Raw genomic sequence first — 19,571 nt, 5'->3', positions numbered from 1 at the left:
AGCACAAAGGCAGTCTCCAGTGATTACTGCCGCTATTCCAAAATACGCCCTCTACACTTTTTTGTAACCCTTTGCATGCCCGATGTACTCAGCATTCCAGGGACATACTGAAAAGATGAACTAGACACACACAGCTTGTGCTCACGGGCCCTAGAGAACAGAAGTACAATTCATAGTAGACTCACACTGGATGGAGATTACTCAGTCAGTAGCCATTTTCTGAATGGCCACCACAAAGAAGACTGATATGATTGTAACTTAAAAAAGAACAAACGACAGCATCCAGCAACTGCTACCAATCTGTGTGCTCCAAGAGAAGGGGTATCTCTGCCTGTTCCAAGTATTGCTCATCATCTGATTTTTCCATACGGTTTCGTTTGAAGAGCTGGGCAATCAGAATCTAAATGGAGTTTCAGTTAAATTCAGACAAAAATGTTCAACATATTAGCCCTAGAAATGAGAAAAACTAAACAGCCTATCTACCTAGCATTTAATGAGACACTTCTACAATGCTCATCATATCCATAAAGTTTATTTTTTAAAAATGATAAAAACTAACCATACAGTATTATTCAATAGACTTAAAAAGCTTGTTCCCCGCGTTGAAGGAAAATACATTTGCAACATCTTCCAGACACCATCTTTATAAAAGTAGAACTTCTAGGTGTTGAGATGCACTACAGTAGATTCTACGGCTTACATTCTCCCTACTGCCCCCTCTGCCAGTGCACAGACCCTGCCCAGGACGACAGGGGTCCCGGTCCGCCAGCACAGGTCCTCAGCGCACATGGCGCTCACTGACAGAGCGGGTCTTCGCTATTGCTGCTGCACGTTTATTTTAGTCGAGCGTGTGAGTAGAAATTCATCCCGTGATTGTAAACATTCACCAAGAGCTTCCAGGGTACAAGGAGTAAGTAACAGTGGTGGCCTGGGACTCACTTGCTGGCATACTGCTCAGAGTACGAAAGACGTTTTGCCAAATCATCCTCAGGCTCCCTTATAGATCTGTAAGAAAGTAGTTCCGGGTATACATTTCTTTTAAACACCTGAAAGTCATTCTAAAGACTACGGTAAGCACCATTTTTACTTTCCTGAAATACATTGAGTTAAATTCAGCAGTATGACTATTGATAATAAATAAGTCATCTCAAGTCCCCCTCTGTAGACACATACGGAGCACTGCGTTCCAGCTGATGCTAACATGCATCCGAAATAGCAACTCCCCAGGGCCACATGCAGCCTGAGGCACAACCATCACTTCCATCCATGGAGGCGACACAAGCAGACTTAAGGCTGTATTCGGCTTTAAAGACTTCCGTCTCCTCTTCAACAGTCTATGTAGATCACTCACACAATTCAAAGCTTTGTAGGAAGGGAGGTGCAAAGTCCCCAGATACTTTTAAAATACTATTCTCCATACAATTCATTGTCTGCATATATACATATACAGGAGTAAGGGTTCTTACAAGCACTTTAAAAATGCAACCTGAACTTGTAAATTCTGTGCCAGTGTCCCCAAGGATACTCCTTTTCAGACTACTGGCCAATTTCATATCTGTCAGATTGTTCACTGCAGTTCTTGGGGCAAATTTCATGTTGCTCCCAAGAAGAATAAACACGTTTAAACTCATTGCCATCCGCTTTGGGATAGGCCCGGTTGCAGAGAAAATGGTGTTCCCGGCGTGGAAGGGTAGCTAGGGAACCCGTCTGGCTGGGCCGGGTAGCTCTCCAGAGCAGATGCCGAATGGACCTGCAGGAAAGAGGCGCAAGACGTTAGCAGAACCCCAGTTCATCGGGCCTGGACTGGCTCCCACCCACATACAAACCACACAGGGGCAAGAGGGCAAACATACTATTTTAAAAATACACCAACGGGTGGATTTTGTTGTTTCGTAGAGAAAATTTGCCTTCCTATATTCATTACAGTTTAAGTATAAGACAAAGTAAATTGTAATTGCCTTGCCTAGTTTCCATGTAATTAAGTTTCCAAACTGAGTCGTGCTATTGTCTCCCCACCCCACCCCCAAGCCTTCAGGGTTTCTGGGTGTAGCCTTGGCTGTCCTGGAACTCAGAGATGGACCTGCCTCTGCCTGCGGAGCGCTGGGATTAAAGACGTGACCCAAGGTCATTTTTTTTAATCTATAGATGGGAAAAATGATTCAACCATGATTCCCACTCTGTTACTCTTCTAAAAAAAGACACAGAATCTGTGACTTTGGGGAGAGCTAACGAAACCAGTCTCCTGGGTTCTGGTAGGTAGGACCCATTCCTGCCCGCCTTGGGCAGGTCTCCCGGTCAAGATGGTGGCTCGCCGTTTGACTTACTCCAGACTTCACCTACCTGCTGTAGCAGAGCCGACTGCGCAGCTGTGCTGTGCTGCAGCTCTTGCAGGGACGACTGTGAAGGAGTCTGGGAAAACCCAGGGATACCTGGGAGGGACAGAAGGCCTGGGAAAACAGAGCTTCCTGCGGCTTGGAGTCCAGATGACAAACTACAAACAATCGGTAGAAAAAACAGGTCAGACTGCACACAGCGCGGAAGAGGGAAAAGCTGCCTCCGTATTTGGCAAGAGGTGGCTTAAGGACAGGAAAGACAACAAATCAGAGCTCACTCCTGTGCGGGATGGAACTGCAGAAAGGAGCCACGTAGAACTCGGAAAGCAAGGGTTTTACACGTAACCCTTTCAGCTACCTTAGTCACTCTTCGTGACACAGCTGAGGACTCATGGAACATTCTGGGCATTGGACATCTTATCCCCCCACCCCCACCCCTCGGAGCCTAGCATCTCAATACAAATCAAGACTGAGCTACGTAGGCTTGTTGAGAAGTCACGTACCCGGCTTGTGCCACCAGGGCGGAGTTGAAGTTAGAACTGAAGGCGGAGGCGAAACCGGGAAGCACAGGCGCGGGCGATGGAGCCGAGGCAGCCACCGGCAGTGGGGCAACTGCCACCGTGGAAGGGGCCTGCAGCCCCGGGAACGAGGGCAGCGCGGGAGCACCACTGGGAGCACTGGAGACGGGGAAGCCAGGGTAGGAGGGGTTAGAGGCGGGCAGCGGGCCCTGGGTGACCGCGAAGAGCGAGGGCACAGCAGTGGACAGGTTGAGTGGGAAGGCCGCGGGCGAGGCATTGGAGGTGGGCAGCACCGTGCGCATGGTCGCGGGGCTGGGGTGTGCGGCTGCAGATGTGGTGGTTGCTGGCCCCGCGAGGGACACAGCGGGACTGAGGGAGGGACCACCCGGGAGAGGGAAACTGTTGGTCAGCGAAGTGAAGGGAGGAAGGGCAGTGAACACGGGGGCGATGGGTGTGGAGGACGCGTGTGGTGCAAGGGGCATGGAACCGGCCAAGGGGGTACTGAGGCTGGAGAGCCCCGACAGCGCAGAGTTAAGGCAAGTGGACACACTGATGGGCACTGAGGTCACGGGGTACCCACGGCCCAGGGCCCCCGACAGGCCCAAGGCACCGCGAGCAGGAGTCCCGGGATGAGCTGGGCCTTTGAAGGCCGAGGGCGGGGGGCTCGCGGGCTCACTTTTGATCATAACGGGCATGGGTGTCGCAGCAGGGGCAGACGAGGTGCCACCTGCGTGGGGCCCGTGCAGAAGCGAGCCTGAGGAGCCACAGCTGACCGGCACTGCCGTGGAGGCGGGGGGAGCTAACGGGGACGGGGCAGGCAGCGTGGGGGTGGCCGAGGTAGCGCTGGCCGCAGGGGACTGCAGGCCTGGGAACATGGCCAGCCCCGGGGTGGAAGACCTCTGTGCAGTGGGGACGGACGCAGGGGGATAGCACTTGGTAGCGGCTGAGGCAGGAGAATCCGAGTTTCGGCCGGGAAGGGAGGATAATGAAGCCAGCCCACTAGTGACCGCAGACGGCAAGGCAGAGGAATTCAGTAGGTGGGTGTCATTTGACGTGAGAAAGCCTTTTAGGGCAGACAGAAGGGGGCTGTTGACGCTGTGTGGGCCCGCGGCACTGGAAATGACGGAGGGAGCGGGGGTGGCCATGCCGTGGGATGCCGGCGGGAAGGGCAGAGGCAGACCCGCGAAGACCGACGACAGGGAAGCTGTGCTCGGGTGGCTGGCTGACCCAGCAGTCGAGCTGGCCAACGCGTGGCTGGTGAATGGGGCACAAGTGGAAGCAAACGTGTCAGTGGAAGCCAGAGTGAGCCTTGGTGTGGCGCTGGCCTGAGGGGCTGGGCTGGGCGTGGCGGATGGCCCTGGCAGTGGCACTAGGCCAGAAAAAATGGAAGGGACAGGCGCGGGTATGGCGCTGTGGGTGGAAGTGACAGGCGTTGCCGGCACCGAGGGAGTCCGGATTACAGCCAGGTTGGGTGTGGATGGCTGCGGCATTGGGAACACGGACAGCGCAGTGTTGGGAGCACTCATTCCGGCCCCAGTGGCAGCTGCTGACGCCGATGGATGGTTCACTGCCTTGGCTGGGGACACGGCAGGCACGGGAGTTGCAGCAGGAGTTGAAGGATTAGAACCATGCGGAGAGAAGAGTTGACTTGCTGGGGTGGAAAACGCTGTGGGAGAGAAGAGGCAGGGTTTTACCAGTGCTGGGATGGCCAATTTAAGCTAGAAGAAAAATAAGAACTCTTTTTTTTTTTTCTGAGAGGACTCATATTTCACAAATAGCAAAGAAAACCATTGGCAGACATAAAGTTGCTCTTGCCATGTCTGAACTGATAGATGCCATGATCCTATCTCCACTCTGGAACATCTGTTCAGGGCAGTAGCTATGTCCTCTTGCACCTGCTCATCAGAGAGGAACCTGGAGCTTTATGAAGCTGGAAGCACTTGTGAGGGGGTGACCTGGAGGTACCGACTCCCCCTTGGATTCCTTCACTTGCAGAGAAGCCCTTCTCTAGAGTGGCCACATGCAGGCCCTCCCAGCTCAGGACCAGCTTGCTGACGTGTATGGCCCACACCGGACAACCTACACCAGCCCCTCAGCCGGGCTCCTAAAGTGAGCTGTCATGACTACTATCTTCCGTGCTCAGGCCTCTGTGTTCCCGTTTACGCCACACATCCATAGGGTTCATCTTAGAGGACAGCTCCCAGGCCATCCAAGACTTGTTTTGTGTTTGCTATGCCATCTTTATTCTGATAAACTCCACAGATAATTAAAAGGAGGATTTGGGATCTTCCCAGGATGAGTTCACCGGCTGTGTCAGACTGTGCTAGATCTGTGGTACCTGAGGGGAAACAGGACTTTTACAGGCAACGCCACTCTGACCAGCGCTGTCTGGAACTGTCTTTAGACCAATTCTTTCAGAGATAACACAGACTGCTCCTCCTGACGCAGTGATAACCACTGAAGGGCGTTTTCAGGAAGACATTTAAGATCTGGGTGGAAACCAGACTCTTGGCATGGGGACGCTCACATGGTCAGCACAGTGATGTTCTGGGAATTATCTCTGGTGGGAGGAAGCGCTCAGGAAACACCAGAAGTAAGCAACTGTGCATAGTTTACTGTGCAAAAAGGCCACACAGTTCTCTTGCTAGTCTCTCGGAAAAGACATGTGGTAAGAAAAGTTAACAAACAATGGTATAAGAACTGCAAAGTCAAGGCTGCACCATATTCGCATTTCTCATGTAGGTATATATTGTTTCCTGGTACCGGGGATTGAACTTGAAGCCTTGCACATGCTAATGAAGCCTTGCACATGCTAAGTGCGTGCACACACACATACATAATACCAGATGCATGTTATAAGTAGGGACTTATGAAAATCAGATTCATTTTAGAGTCACTATGAAAACAGGTCTGTACTTGTTACCTAAGAACTAGAAGCATCGGGAATGGAACATGGGCCTAAGTCTGAGTTTGTAAATCAACAAATACTTTGGTCCACAGGGGGCGGCAAGCACGTGAGAATCCAGTCACATTCACTGATCTGCTGAGGACAGTGTACTTAATGAGAGGCCCCGAGGAAAAAGCAAGCAGGCCGTCCCACAAGTTCTTACAGCCTCTCCCACTGGAAATCTCCTGAACAAGGAAGCAAATGCTCTGTGCATTAACACAGTCTCTGTAGAAGACAAAGGTCTTGTCTTCTCTGAGACAAGCAGAAGCAAGACCCCAATTACATTACATGACAAATCATACGTTACTGTCACGTATGTAGCTACTAACCACCACATGCTGTCACATGTCACTTATCCATGCTAAGTTTCTCATCTGTCCTCACATTAATCCCATTTTATATAAAGGTAAGCTGAGGCTTGCTGTGGCTAAGGCAGCTGATTGCTAAAGACCATACTGGTATGCAGCTCGACTATAGAGCTTACATAAGGCACTGGCCTCAACTGTCCAGCATAGCAAACAGTAAAACATAATAAATAATAATCTGTGGCTATCAAGTGATGGGGTACCGTGGTCTTACCACTACAGAGGCACTAACCTACTATTTAGTAGTTTTTAAAAGGGGGAGAAAATCTTTAAAATATCAAACTGAATACAAAGGCTTTAACATTTTTTCCATAAAGTTGAATGACTTGTTTGCCGAGCTAGGTAGAGCCCTGCCATCTGTGACATTCTGTTCTCCTCATTGTGCATTCCCTCCTTAACGCAGGGGCTGCCCAGGAGGGGGGTCCCCACCAAGACTCCCAGCCTTGGCACTCCTTAGATGTGAGTGCTGCCTTTCTCTCTAGAACTCCCTCCCTGCTGCCCATACTTGACTGGGCTCCAGCAGTTGGGAGCTGCCACCAGAAGGCGCCACCCAGGCCACCCTGTGCTCAGTGCCCTTTGCTGCTCCAGGTCCCCTTATCCTTCTCCTAAGAGGACTTTAAACAGACTTTCACTCCACACCTAGGAGCCTTTCCTAAGTTCCCGGTGAGGACCAGCCAGCAGTTATCTCTGGGTCAATTTGGTACTTACTCTGACTCTGTGTAGGTTTTGACTGGCTGGAGAGGTCTTCATTGTCTATGTAAAAATAAATGATTTCAAGCTTTAATCAGATTATTCTTTCATTATAATCACAGATAGATGTGAAAAAAGAAAACCCAAGACAGAAGTAAATGGACACCACTGAAAAACACTGAATGGGAAATAGAGCACACATGAAAGAATTCATATAAACATGAGTAGAACAGTTTGTTACCATATAGACACATATATGAGCACCGAGTGACTTGTTTCAAAGAGCTTACAACAGCAGGCCGTTACCTGTTCCTACTGGATTTGGAGTGTATGGCGGTGGGGGAGGGACACCTGGAGCTATCACATTGGCTAGTGGTACCAGACCCGCATTGTTATAAGCACCTAAAAGGAAAACATAATAGAAAAAGATAGAGACCTGAATATCACTGGCTAGGGACTAAAATTTGTGTGAATGCATGAGGGTGGTTTATCTTAAGCTGTCATGTAACAGAGATGCATCTCTCATGGAGATAGCTTAAGTGGAAGCGAAGAGGAGCAAGGGCAGTCTGGCTGCACCCTGTCCAGATACCTTCTCACAGGTGGGTGGGATGAACCCGCCCCACCTAGGTCCAGTGTACACCTGACCTTTTCCAAATGTGTGGATGATAACTCTGGACACCAGCTACCTAAAAAGAGGGGCATTTAAGGCCAGTTACCAAAGTAGAGGGCCCTAATAACAACGTGACTAAAACAATCTGCAACTAACTTACACATGGAAAACACACTAAAGATAAACTATTCCTCTGGCAGTGTGGTAGACTAGGAGATAGCTGCTGGCCATCAGCGAAATTAAACTCTCAAACTCAAGTGTTGTGGACTCCCCAAGCACATAAACCAGCCCATCCTTCCAATTTAAAGAACAGCAGAAAGACTGAAAACAACAAAACGCTTACTTGGTGCAATAGTTGCGTGTGGCCGGCAGGGAGGTATTGGGTAGGGGACGGGTTTGTGTGGATTGTACGTTGAGGGAGGCTGGACAAGGGAAACACAGTAGTTAGACATCACCAAGAAAGCATCTCCTGATAAGACAATACAATTTGCCCTCAAACTGCCTCGTCCTAAGAGACAAGATTCCCCGAGGCTATCAAAGCTTCAGATGTTAGTCTTTAGTAAGTGTGGTCCGCACACAGTTCCCCAGGTACAGCTTGCCAGACATGCTGTTTCTTTTTATTTTGGCACTCAATTCTCCTCGACCATCTCCAGTAAAGGTAAGACCTGGCTGAACTACAGATGCCTTTCTGGGCCAGCCTAAGCCAACCCCAGGAATTTCCATTTCCACTATGAAAACAACATAAGGGCTCTTCAGGGGTTGGTCTCTTCTTGACACATAATGACCTCAAGCACAATGTACTCCTAGCATCATTAGGATCTTCAGGGGCTGGTCTCGCCAAACATAATGACCTCAAGGGCAATGCTCTCCTACGATCATTAGGCTCTTAGCACCAGGAGGATCATTAGCACTTGGCACTCTGACAGTAATTACACAGTGGATTAGGAACTGAATGTTTTTGTTCTTTTGAAACCTACAGATTCACAAGGATGTTAATGTACAGTTGATGGCATTCGCAGAATATTAAGTATCGAAAGTTACACCAAACCCAGAGTGGAAGAGAGCGAGCAGGAGTCACTGGGCAGAGGGATACAGTGGTGGGCAGAGAACTGTTTCCTACTGGCCTCATAAACAGCCACCACTGACTCTCCTATCACGTGACTGAACAGAGACTGCAAGCCTGTGAGGGGCCACTAGTACTTCAGCATTTCCTCCACTCAGGAGGTCCCATCCTCTTGCTCAGTTTACATTTCCAATCACTTCAATCACTCCCTTGGAAGGAGAAGCCCCTGGCTCCATGCCGGTTTTGCTACTATTAACACCAATTCGCTGGCAGATAAACCCCACTCTCCAATCCTCATCTGACTAGATGAATGTGCTGGGTTATTTTAACTTTAAGATAAAATGCTTCCCCTCCAAAGAGCCCTGACCACTACTAAACCCTCACACTCACACCCTGTGCCACTCTCCCTGACCTGGAGTTTCCACCACATGTAAACTTTGCAACACGAAAAACTTTCCAGGCAGAAAGCCACACATACAGAACTTAACACTTGTTTCCTCTTTTATTTCAACACATACTGGTTTGGATGGTCCAAGAATCCGCGCTGCTATTCCTTTGCCTTCATTAGTACTTTCTTCACCATCCTTCTTTAGAGGAGTTCCCTATTTAAAAATATATATATATAAAGAAATAATAAAAAAGTAGCCGAGACTTTATAGACACAACAGACAACTGCAATGTATTATTCTGAAAAAGGGACTTGCTAGGATTAAGTCTTGGGTTCCAGACCCAATCCTGCCCCAGCTGGCTGCCTCACAAGCAGAGGGGATGTCAGGGAAGGATGTAGTGTACAGTGACCCCCAAACTTTCATGCCAGTGTATACAATCAGAGGCTGACAAAGAAGCCTGGCGACTGAGACCCCTTTGGAGGCTGCTCTATAGAAGCGATCAGAATACACCTCGACAGTCTGTCTCCTCAGGCTCTGTCCTTAGGAAGCACACAGTCATGGAGGCCGGCTTCCAAGATGGCCCCCCTGGTCCTCACCACCCACCATCCATCTCAAAATAACTAAGGTTGACTTGTGTCAATTTAAAGAATGACATTTTAAAGAATGGCACTGACTCTGAAATCCAAGACCTATGAGGCCTTGCTGCAGCTACCCCTGCCTCCCCTTGGTTAGGGGAAGGCTGTGGAAACTAGCTATGTCATGTAGGCGCTCAAGTCCTCGTGGTGAGGACTAGACTCTTGGCAACATTAACTTGTTGGGCACTTAAGTGAGCTATCTAGAAAAAAAAAAAATCATTCATGTATGCCAGTCAAGCTTGCAGGGGAAGCCTAGGCCTGAACTACAGAATGAAGCCATTCCCACGTCCCCACAAGGAGCAGAGGGTGATGGCCCAGGTCTTTAATCCTAATTTAGCAATTAGGAGGTGGGATGAGCGGATCTCTGTGAGTTCCAAGCCAGCTCAGTCTACACAGTGATTTCCAGACCAGCCAAAGCTGCAGTGTGATACCAAAAACTAACTCCAGCAAGTGAACTAACCAGAATCTATGGGAAATAAAATAAATATTTATGATTTAATCCACGAAGCTCTGGGGTTCTGACATAGTAACAGAAGCATAACAACTTTTGAGGTGGTTATTTTTCAAGGGCTTTGAGGGCCACCCACTGGGATCCAAACAAGAGTCTTAACAGTCATGGAGTTTCCCAAACAGGTTCTCAGCTGTGCAACTGTCAAAAATGCTGAGACTATTTAGAAGAGGAAACAGCAAAATCCCCCTTTGTCTGGCATGTTCTGAAGGTAACAGCACATAAACTTGCAACTGTCTATCAACTAAGTACAAGACAGGAGATTCCTTTGCAGAAGCATAAGTTGCCATGTTCTCATATGTTACACTTATATGTACAGGTTGTGCTCCAGTCACCCTCAGTCATGGGAAATTTCATGTATGTAGAAGCATGCTTACAGGAAAAATTCCATTTATGCGGCTGGGTTTTCCTTTGGGATAGGGGTTTCCTGGGATGGTTCCGCATGAAGATATCATGGCGTGAGGGGCTTTGCAGCCTGCTTTGGAAGCCTGTAATGTAAAAAAGAAAGTGGTGAACAAAAATCAAACTCATTGCATCAGGTAGTCCAGATAACGGGAAGTCCAGAGAAAGCGGTGAATTAAGGAGCAGTATGGCATTCCAACATTCTTCCATTAATCACCAGGGACCTACATGAACGGTGTGTCCAAAGACATGAGAGTCCTTCTGGGTAATTTCACCAGGGTGACATTCTGAGACCACCATCATCAGTGCTGTCACCAACAGGGTCAAGCAAGGACTGTTATCTAGCAGCTGGGAATAGTGTTCACACCTTTAATTTGGGAAGACAGAGGCAGGCAGAGCTCTGTGAGGCTAGCCTGGTCTACACAGTGAGTTCCTGTTCCATTTCTTTAATCAACTAACAACAACAAAAAAAAAGAGGTAAAATGAGATTGCTTTGAAAATGTTTACAGATTAGTTGAAGCATGCGCACGCGCGCGCGCACACACACACACACACACACACACACACACACACACACACACGCGAGCACACACACACACACACACACACACGCACACGCACACACACACACACACACGTAATGGGGATGGGGTGACTCAGCTGCTAAAAAGCACTTGCTGCTTTTGCAGAGGACCTGGTCCCAACAGCCACACTGGGCAGCTTACAATGGAGCCGCAGGCCCAGGCGGCCTGGCACCTTGTCTGGCCTTCACACTACAGTCATGTGCACATACCTGCACATATTAACAAAAATAAATCATTTTTAAAAGCTTAAAAAAACAATTCCAAAAAGCCAGACTACTGGACGAGCAAGAATGATTTATTTGGCGTTTTGTTGTGAGACACTGGGAAAGGATTTGGGGTTATGCTGTTTATTGCACCCTCAGCTTCTAAAATGGTGCCTTAGACATGCCAAGCGCTGATAACTTGGAAGTACTTTGTAAGGCAAACAGCCTCCAGTGGGTGTCCGCTGTTATAGGACTACCCATTGCTCTTAGGTCACATGTGAAGTTCATACAGCACTCAGTCATATCAGATCAACGTGCCTACAGGGATGCTGTTTGTGTTTATAATTACTCTTACAAATTCCCAATACACACAATCACATTAAATTGCATAATCCAGCTTCCAACTAAACACCTCAACCTTAAAAAAAAAAATACCTCTATTTGGTCATAATAAACTATACTGGGCTAATATCCTTACATATACATTTGTATGTTTCTATTATTTCCTTAGGACAAATTCTTAACAGAACTTTTGGACTAAGACATAGGAAGAATTTAATTCATTTGGGTTAACGGTGTTCCACTCTAAGAAGCATGTGGTCCCAGAACATTTCTGAGCTGATGAGTTACGCACAGACTACGTTAGAGGGAAGACCAGTACAACTCTGTATACACGCTCCAAGACTTGGCCAAGAAAATCAGTGACAGTGCCAATGTGGAGCTGTGGGATGGCGCTCATCTCGGCAAAGATAACAGGGAGGGAGGCAGAGGTGCCTCCCTGATCTCGGGAGGCTTCAAGGCACACACAGGCGAACAGCAGGGCTGTCGGAGAGCACCCTGTATCTCCTTCAGGCAGGCTTCCTCTTCAGTGGATAGACAGCATGACCTTGGAGATTTTTAACTCCAAACGGCAAGTCAGGGTCAGGTTTTGTTAATGATGTGGAGTTTTGATTTAGTATTCTTCTATGAATTTGATCACTGCAAGTCGGCTAACAAAGCCAATGTGCGCTCACTGCTTCTAAGCACGTGAGCATGACATGCTTGCTGCCCTGGCAGAGCTCCATGGGGCAAAGGTGCGGGCGGCCTTCTGTGTGGACCACCAGTGGCTTTTCACTCCTGAGTGATCTCTGCCCCACCAACTTCTACAATGTCCTACTTGTGCTCCCTGGCCGGCAAGAATGTCTTCTATGTTAGTCCCCGGCACTGCCAGGGTGAGGTTCGGGCTTTGCTGTCTACCACCCCACCCCCAGGCTCAGCATCCTTTTGAGGGTTACCTGCTCCAGGACTCTCTTGCACCGTTTCTTCTCAGACATGTTGATCCTGAATAAATCTTCTATGGGACGAGAGTTCTGTGCATCCACGATGTTTCTGTCAAGGAAACAGGACTTAGCTTCTGTTTGGGATCCAGGCAGATACACACACAGGCCAGAAATGTCTTTATAACATGCTTTGTGTTTTCAGACATAGCAACACACACCAAACTGTGGGATACATCCCCTTTGAACAAGCAACTTGACCACCCTTCTCTTGGGTACCTTCTCTTCAAGCTCACACTTACTACCGTTCTCACATGTCAAGAGAGGAGCTTTGCTATTGCTTTTGTAACTGAAGGCTCTGAGGTGCAGGTTCCCTGCTCAATAAACATCCTTCATTTTTATCAGCCTTTTGAATTACTCAGGATGGGGAGAAAGCAAAGCAAATGCTGACAGGCAGGAATGTGAAATGGCCATTATCCTGCGAGCTAGGACCACATATGTCGGAAGTGTTCATTATCCTATGCACTAAAACCACATACACATGGAGCACATGTTATTCTGTGAGCCATGACCCCACACATAGAAAAAACAGCGGTATTGACTAGGTAAAGACACTAGAATCCAATACCATGCTTTCACAGAACGTGGGCATTTTGTTTGTTTGTTTTGTTTGGAGATAGGTCCTTACTGTCTTACTCAGGGTCCTCTGCCTCAGCCCCCTCCCACCACACCCCTAAGTTCTGACATGTGTGCTACCACACCCAGCTGTTTTAATAGATTACTTCGGCTTCCTTACACCATTGACACATTAAGGCAGATCATTTTTCATAGGCTGTTTCATTAGCACTCTGCTGCCCCACACAGATCGGTGACTCTGAAAGGCAGGTAAGCTTCCAGATTTAAGCAGGAAGAGGAATACTCACGAGGCCAACAGCTCCAGGGCAGCCAGCTTGTCTTTACTGAAGGTAAAACAGCTGAGGATGCTGACCACCTCCGCTGGGTGGACGGCCACCATTTTCTATCGTTAAAAAAACAAGAAGTTTCAACATGAGATTCCTGTACCAGAGCTTACCGGCTTTAGGGACGATAATTAAATTCTGTAGTGTAAATGCTTTAGGACACGGCATATATCTTTGTTGAGAATAACACAAGCTAAAGATAAGCTCCAGCAACTCAAGAGAAATTCTAAAAACCCGAGTTATGCTGAACTCTTTAGTATAATTATTTCAGAAGCAGATCTCAGTTCTACACGTGTGTTTTACATGTTTCCCAATGTGCTCACCTGTAACAAGTGTAAATCCCATCTGAATGGCATGTATAGAGGCGGCATTTACACACAGGTGACTCAACTCACTGGCAAGGCCCTGGAGTCAGAGCCAGGGAAAGCACCCAGTTTCGGCTTTCCCTAAGGTAGTTGCTTCCTTTGCTCTGCAGTGATGTACTACGGGAGATGTTGGCCAATCTGAATCCGAAGGGTCTAAATCGCAGGACTCTGCTGTGCAATGAGTATATTCATATCCCCTCAATTTGCCAGTTTAGAACCCCGTACAGAATTTAATAAGTAACATAATGCAACTTCACACCCTGGAAGGTTTTAACTTTCTAACAGTTATTTGGTGTATCAAGGTATAATGGAATGTAAGGTTAGCTTTTCTGTTCCAAACTACAACTTGGTCTGGGCTCTGCAAAGACGGGACTGAAACATTGTTACTGTGCACACCGAGAGAAGCGCAGGCACTCACATGCTGTAGTGCTTTCATGGCCTTCAGCTGTGGTTCTGCCCAGGAGAAGTACCTTAGGAGGTCAACCACCTGCAAGCAAAGAGTTACTTCAGCTCTGAGGACAGTGTCTGCACACGTTTTTTTAAATAGATTTCAACACTTGCAATTCCTGTTACCACGTGTGGGAGGTGAGCATGACACCAAAGACTAACGGTGTGGCAAAGTACAACCATTTTAGTTAAACTTCAAACCTCAGTCCCATAGAGCACAGGCCTCAGAGCAAGAGTTCAACAGTCACATGATGCTCACAGCTTCCACAAAGGACAGTGTGGATAAAGAATGGTCTTACCATCACAGCACCTTCTACTGGACAGCGCTGGTCCAGGAAGAAAGAAAAACACTCAGGACTGGCAAGATGGCTCAGTGGGTAAAGGTGCGGACCATCGCGACTGACGACGGGGGTCGAGGTCTGGGACCCATGTACTGGAGAGAAAGGACTCTCCCAGCTGTCCTCTGATCATCACATGAACGTAGTGGCATTCCCGGCCTACTCCCCACAGTAAATGTCCCTTTCATTCCTTTCTTTTCTTTCGGGAGAAAGGAGATATACATCTAGAGTTGGCCTGGGAATGCAGGACCATTAACAGCAGCTAGGCATGACAGCAACAGGGCTGGGATGCAGTTCAGTGGAGGGGCACATGGCCAACATGCACAAGGGCCTGGGGCACCATAAAATAAATAAGTTAGTAAGAAAAGTCATTTAAAAATCCAGGAAATGGTCTACACTGGAAGAACAGGAAGCTGAAAAATTAGATGGAGATGAGATGGGAAAACACTACGAATGGAAAACTATACAGCAAGGGTGGCAGCTCAGATCATTAACAAGAGCGTGTGGTGACTGACTGAAGGGCTGCATGGCTGCTTCTACCCTTGGGCTTGAACCTGTAGAGCCCACCACAGCAGCCAGAGCCACGGTCGGAGCTCAGCACTGCAGTGTAGAGCCAGACAGCTAGGATCCCAGGCCTCCTGCCACCACCCACAAACAGAGGCCTGGGAACAGTGACTACTGTGTGATGCAGCCAGGATCCCCTCATCACTGTCTTAAAGGACAACCCAACGGGAAAGCAATAGTACAGGAGGAGTCAGTCTGTGGACTTTGTGACAGTTCAACATTTATTCATGTATTCTTCGACCATACAGTGAATTTCAAAACTACTGTAAGTACTATACAAATCTAGCAAATTTACAAATTCTTAAAACTAAAAACAATTTCACTGAGGATTTATGTTTTATGCGTCTCAGTGTTTTGCTTGCATGTTCCTATGCAGACCACACGTGAGCCTGGTGCTCAAGGAGATCACAGGAAGGCACCAGATGCCTTAGAGCTGGAGCTCTGGGGGGCCTCGAACCTCTGTGTGGGTGTAGGAGCCAGGCCTGGGTCCTCTGCAAGAGCAGAGTGCTCCTAACCCCTGGGCCATGCTTAGGCCCCAGGTTTATAAACTTTCCTATCTTTCCCAGAATGATTAACAGTTTAAAGTTGCTCTTTTAAAAGATACTGTGTTTTTAAATCACTTTATATTAGGAATTGCGGTGTAATCACCTGTAACAGTACCTAAGCTCCCATGAAGCATATTCTGTAGAACTCTGCCAGAACCGAGCTTCTCAGTGAATAAGGCAACACAGTCAAAGCAATCCTGAACTTGTCCACTAGGTAAACACTAGTATAAAAAGGCTTTAAAAATGATGAATACCTGTTCACTGGAGAAGTACCCATGAACATATTCAATTGCTTTTAATTTATATTCTGTCAAAACAGCCTAGAAAAGAGGGAAAAAGAATTAATATACATCAGCAGCATGTCAACATGCAGGTACCAAAACTACAGGCACATCCACACAGACAAGGACTGGTCTCCTTCAGCTCTGGCTGAAACTAAGGTAGCAAGAAATCCTCTTTCAGACTTGCTGAGTCTCCAAGAACAGGGCTACAAATGGAGTAACATTGTAACAGAACCAACCTAGCACAAATTATGTATCAAATTTCTGAATGTCTAATTAGTTTCAATTAATTGCTACAAATTGCCCTGACTTTTTTCTTTCATCAAAGAGAGGTCTCCCTACTAGACCAGGCTGCCCTGGAACTAGCTCCGGTGACTTTCAACAGGTACTTTAGAGCTTGCTTCCTCACTCATGAAAGGGAATTCCAATCATAATCCTCAATGAGCTGGAGTGAGGTCCTGATAGCTAGAGACCTGACACAGATGTTTGATAAATGGCTTGTTTCCTCTGTGGAACTTAACAGCAGATGAGAGCAGATGCCTCTGCCCTAGCATTGTTCACAAGTCAAACCTACTCACCTATACCAGCTACTGTAGAGCTCAGACATGTTAAGACCAAAGCAAGCTACCTCAGCTTGCCAGCCACTCATCACAAAATAGGAACTGGCTGTTTTCTACTCACTACGAAACAGCTATATTTGTATTTTCCATATAAATTGTTCTGCTAGGAGCAAATCAACGAGCAGTCAAAACATTCAGGGTGTTCCACAGTTTAACTTTTACATGGCATTCTGGGTAGTGCATGCTGATGTGTGTGATTATTATCATCATTACAGAGACAGTCAAAAGCAAGGTTCAGGACCAAATTCTGGCTTGAGCCGATGACACCAATTCTGTCTCAAATCTTCCCCCAACGTTGAAGAGGTCCAGCTGTGGCCCCTCTCAACTTACGGGGCATTGGAGCTCAGGGTTACAGCACCTTAGTACCAGACTCTTTGGGTGAGCATCAGAGACCTAACCGGGGCTTGCTGGCTGTGACACTGTGAATACACTAGGAAGCTGGAGTCAAACAGAAAATGCTTACTAACAGCTTGTTACCCCCCTTTCTGGAAAAAAACAAAAAACAGCAAAACAACATCTTTCCTATTCCCCCCCCCATGTCTTCTTACATGTTTCTACTCTAAATGAGGAGAGTGTCAGCCAGTATTACCTGTGGGTGTGCAGTAACAACAGAGGTGACCCAATTTAAACTGACATTTACAAAGTGTAAGTGCAATTTCTAATTATTGCACCGCCCGTATTTGGAATGCCTGTGTTTTACACCATTTTAGTAGGCTCAGATACCACTGCCATGCTTTCCTGCCTGGCAACACCAACTGGCAGCACATTCTGATTGCAGACCAGAAGCGTGGCCACCTCAGATGAACAGACTTTCGTCTCTGGAACCTTTCCAATTCCTTCGTTAGTATTTATTACCAGACATTTTTACAAGGCTGAGAAGGAAGAGGATGTGGATCTCTGCACTACTCCAAAGCAGAAGTATGCATTCAGGTCTACTTTAACTTAAATTTTCTCAGAGTGGTTAGTTAAAAACCAACTGTAGCAAATTCTAATACAAAACAAACCAGCATTTTGTTTCAAATCTTAATTAGACAAAGAGAATCTCCAAGAGCAAAAGTCTACTTGAAAAGAAACGAAAAAAAAGTACCATCAAATATGAAAGCTTAACCATGTTAATTTGAAAAGGGGTCCTACAGAGAGAGTAAGGAGGCAATATAAGTCTGGCAGCAATTTTTGCAGTGCCTCCGGTGACACCAGTTTAAGGTGCCAAATAGGTATGTTTTAAGTTTAAATTACTGTACTTAAGAGATTTGTAAAACAAAAAACGACCCTAACCTCTAAGCCCAGCTTGCCCAAGGACAGATAACTCCCTGGAATTCTAGGGGATGTTCACGTGAGACACGAGCCGCAAGTCTTCCATTCTGTAAACAGGCTGCAGCTTGATCACAGGTAGGTGGAGGTATGCAAGAAATGAAGAAAGAACCTAGGCTGTATGGTTGCCCCCGATTGGATGAAAGTAGGAAGTACGTAGCCTCGTGCAGGAAAGCTCAGTGCAAGCGATGTGATGGTGGCTCAAGGCCACAGCACTGCCCTTCCCGTCCAATAGTTAACCTCTTATTTTTGCACAAGACGTACTTTTATTCTCAGCACTACATTCCAAAATATTTGCTGGTCTGGTGAATCACAGGAAATAGGAAATATGAACAGCCTCAAATATAAGCAGAAGGAAAAGTAAGACAAGGCAGGGATGACATTCCGCCTGCTTGAGATTTGAAAAGTAACTTCCTAGGCATCACCTTCAGTGCCCAGTCACTCCAGTTACTGAAACACGGAAGCACTGAATAAATGTCACTCAACCAAAAGCTCAGCGTTACAGCATTTACAGTCGGCCCCGGAACCGTGGGCAGTCCAAACGTAATCCGGTACCACAATGACTTCTCAACACTGATTCCATTTGAGCCGTGCAACCTACCAAGATTCAAGCTCTCACATTACACAGGAAAGCGTACGTCTCTTTGGTGACCACACACAACACCTTAAAGAAGGGAACCCAGGACAAATTATCTCAGAAGACTTTTAGAGAGCAAGGTCAATTACCTTTCGAATTTCATCCAGAACCGTTTCAAAGGACTTTTTGTCCATCCTGAGTACTATTCCGACGTAGCTTCTCACTATTCTATTTGCAATTACGAAACGTTCATCCCAGGTCCGACCCGCGGAAAATACATCAAAAGAAGAAAGGAGGCGAAGAGGTAGAGTATTGCAAACTGCACCAAACAAAACAAAACAAAAATCCCAAGGCGGAAACTTGGAAAAAGTTTTTTTTGTTTTTGTTTTTTAATTAAAATCAAACTTCAGTAGTTCTTGGCACGCAGCTTCAGCCGCTCAGAGCCGAGCCGGCTGGTGCGTTTGCAGAAATCAGGGCTCCGGAGGACGCCGAGGGCCGGGCGCTCCCGGGGAAGGCCGCCGAGCCACGCGCCGCTCACCGCTGCGGTCTGGACACGTGGCCCCGCAGACGCTCAGCTCCCGCCGGCTTCGCCCGACTCCTTGGCCCCGCAGCTCCGGCAGCCGGCGGCCCCGCAGGTCCTTTGTTACCCGTTCTCCTAGCTTCCGGGAGCGGGCCGGCGGCCGGGGCGCGCGGGGAGCCGGGCGAAGGGGGGCACCGCCTCCTGCAGGGCGGCCCTCGAGCACCGCAGCGACCACGAGGCCAGACGCCCAGCGGGAGCACCCCTCAGTGCCCCACCAACTCCGGGGGGCCTTCGGTAGAGCGCGTCGCTCCCAAAAGACGCGATCGTGCACCGCCAGTTTAAGTGACTGTGGCCCGAAAGACAGTAGTTGGGGGGTGGAGGGGTCCTAGTGTGGGAACGTAGGCATCCACGGCAGACGCCTGAACGGTTGTGAAATGGATGCGACTATAGTCCTTTTCAGAGTTTGGGAGTCGTTGTTTTGGTGTCACGGTCCCCTTACCCTTCGGTTTTCGGTGCTACGTTTCGATTACCGGATGTGAAT

The 19,571-nt window shown here is 47.7% G+C and overlaps 1 protein-coding gene across 1 annotated transcript; it reads right to left on the bottom strand.

Annotated features, from left to right (window-relative positions):
• Positions 1–516: 516 nt before the first annotated feature.
• Proser1 (proline and serine rich 1) lies at positions 517–19,384 on the bottom strand. Its single transcript, XM_021652360.2, has 13 exons — positions 18,660–19,384; positions 15,976–16,041; positions 14,246–14,314; positions 13,427–13,521; positions 12,522–12,615; positions 10,436–10,546; positions 9,045–9,128; positions 7,807–7,885; positions 7,160–7,255; positions 6,872–6,916; positions 2,837–4,517; positions 2,341–2,491; positions 517–1,750 (listed from the first exon to the last, which is right to left on the bottom strand). The coding sequence occupies exons 1-13, from the start codon at positions 18,702–18,704 to the stop codon at positions 1,628–1,630; spliced, it is 2,739 nt and encodes a 912-aa protein (XP_021508035.1). The 5' UTR covers positions 18,705–19,384; the 3' UTR covers positions 517–1,627.
• Positions 19,385–19,571: the final 187 nt, after the last annotated feature.

The sequence above is a fragment of the Meriones unguiculatus genome, chromosome 2 (assembly GCF_030254825.1).
Source record: "Meriones unguiculatus strain TT.TT164.6M chromosome 2, Bangor_MerUng_6.1, whole genome shotgun sequence".
Taxonomy (NCBI): Eukaryota; Metazoa; Chordata; class Mammalia; order Rodentia; family Muridae; genus Meriones; species Meriones unguiculatus.
This window is presented reverse-complemented; position numbering and strand designations above follow the sequence as displayed.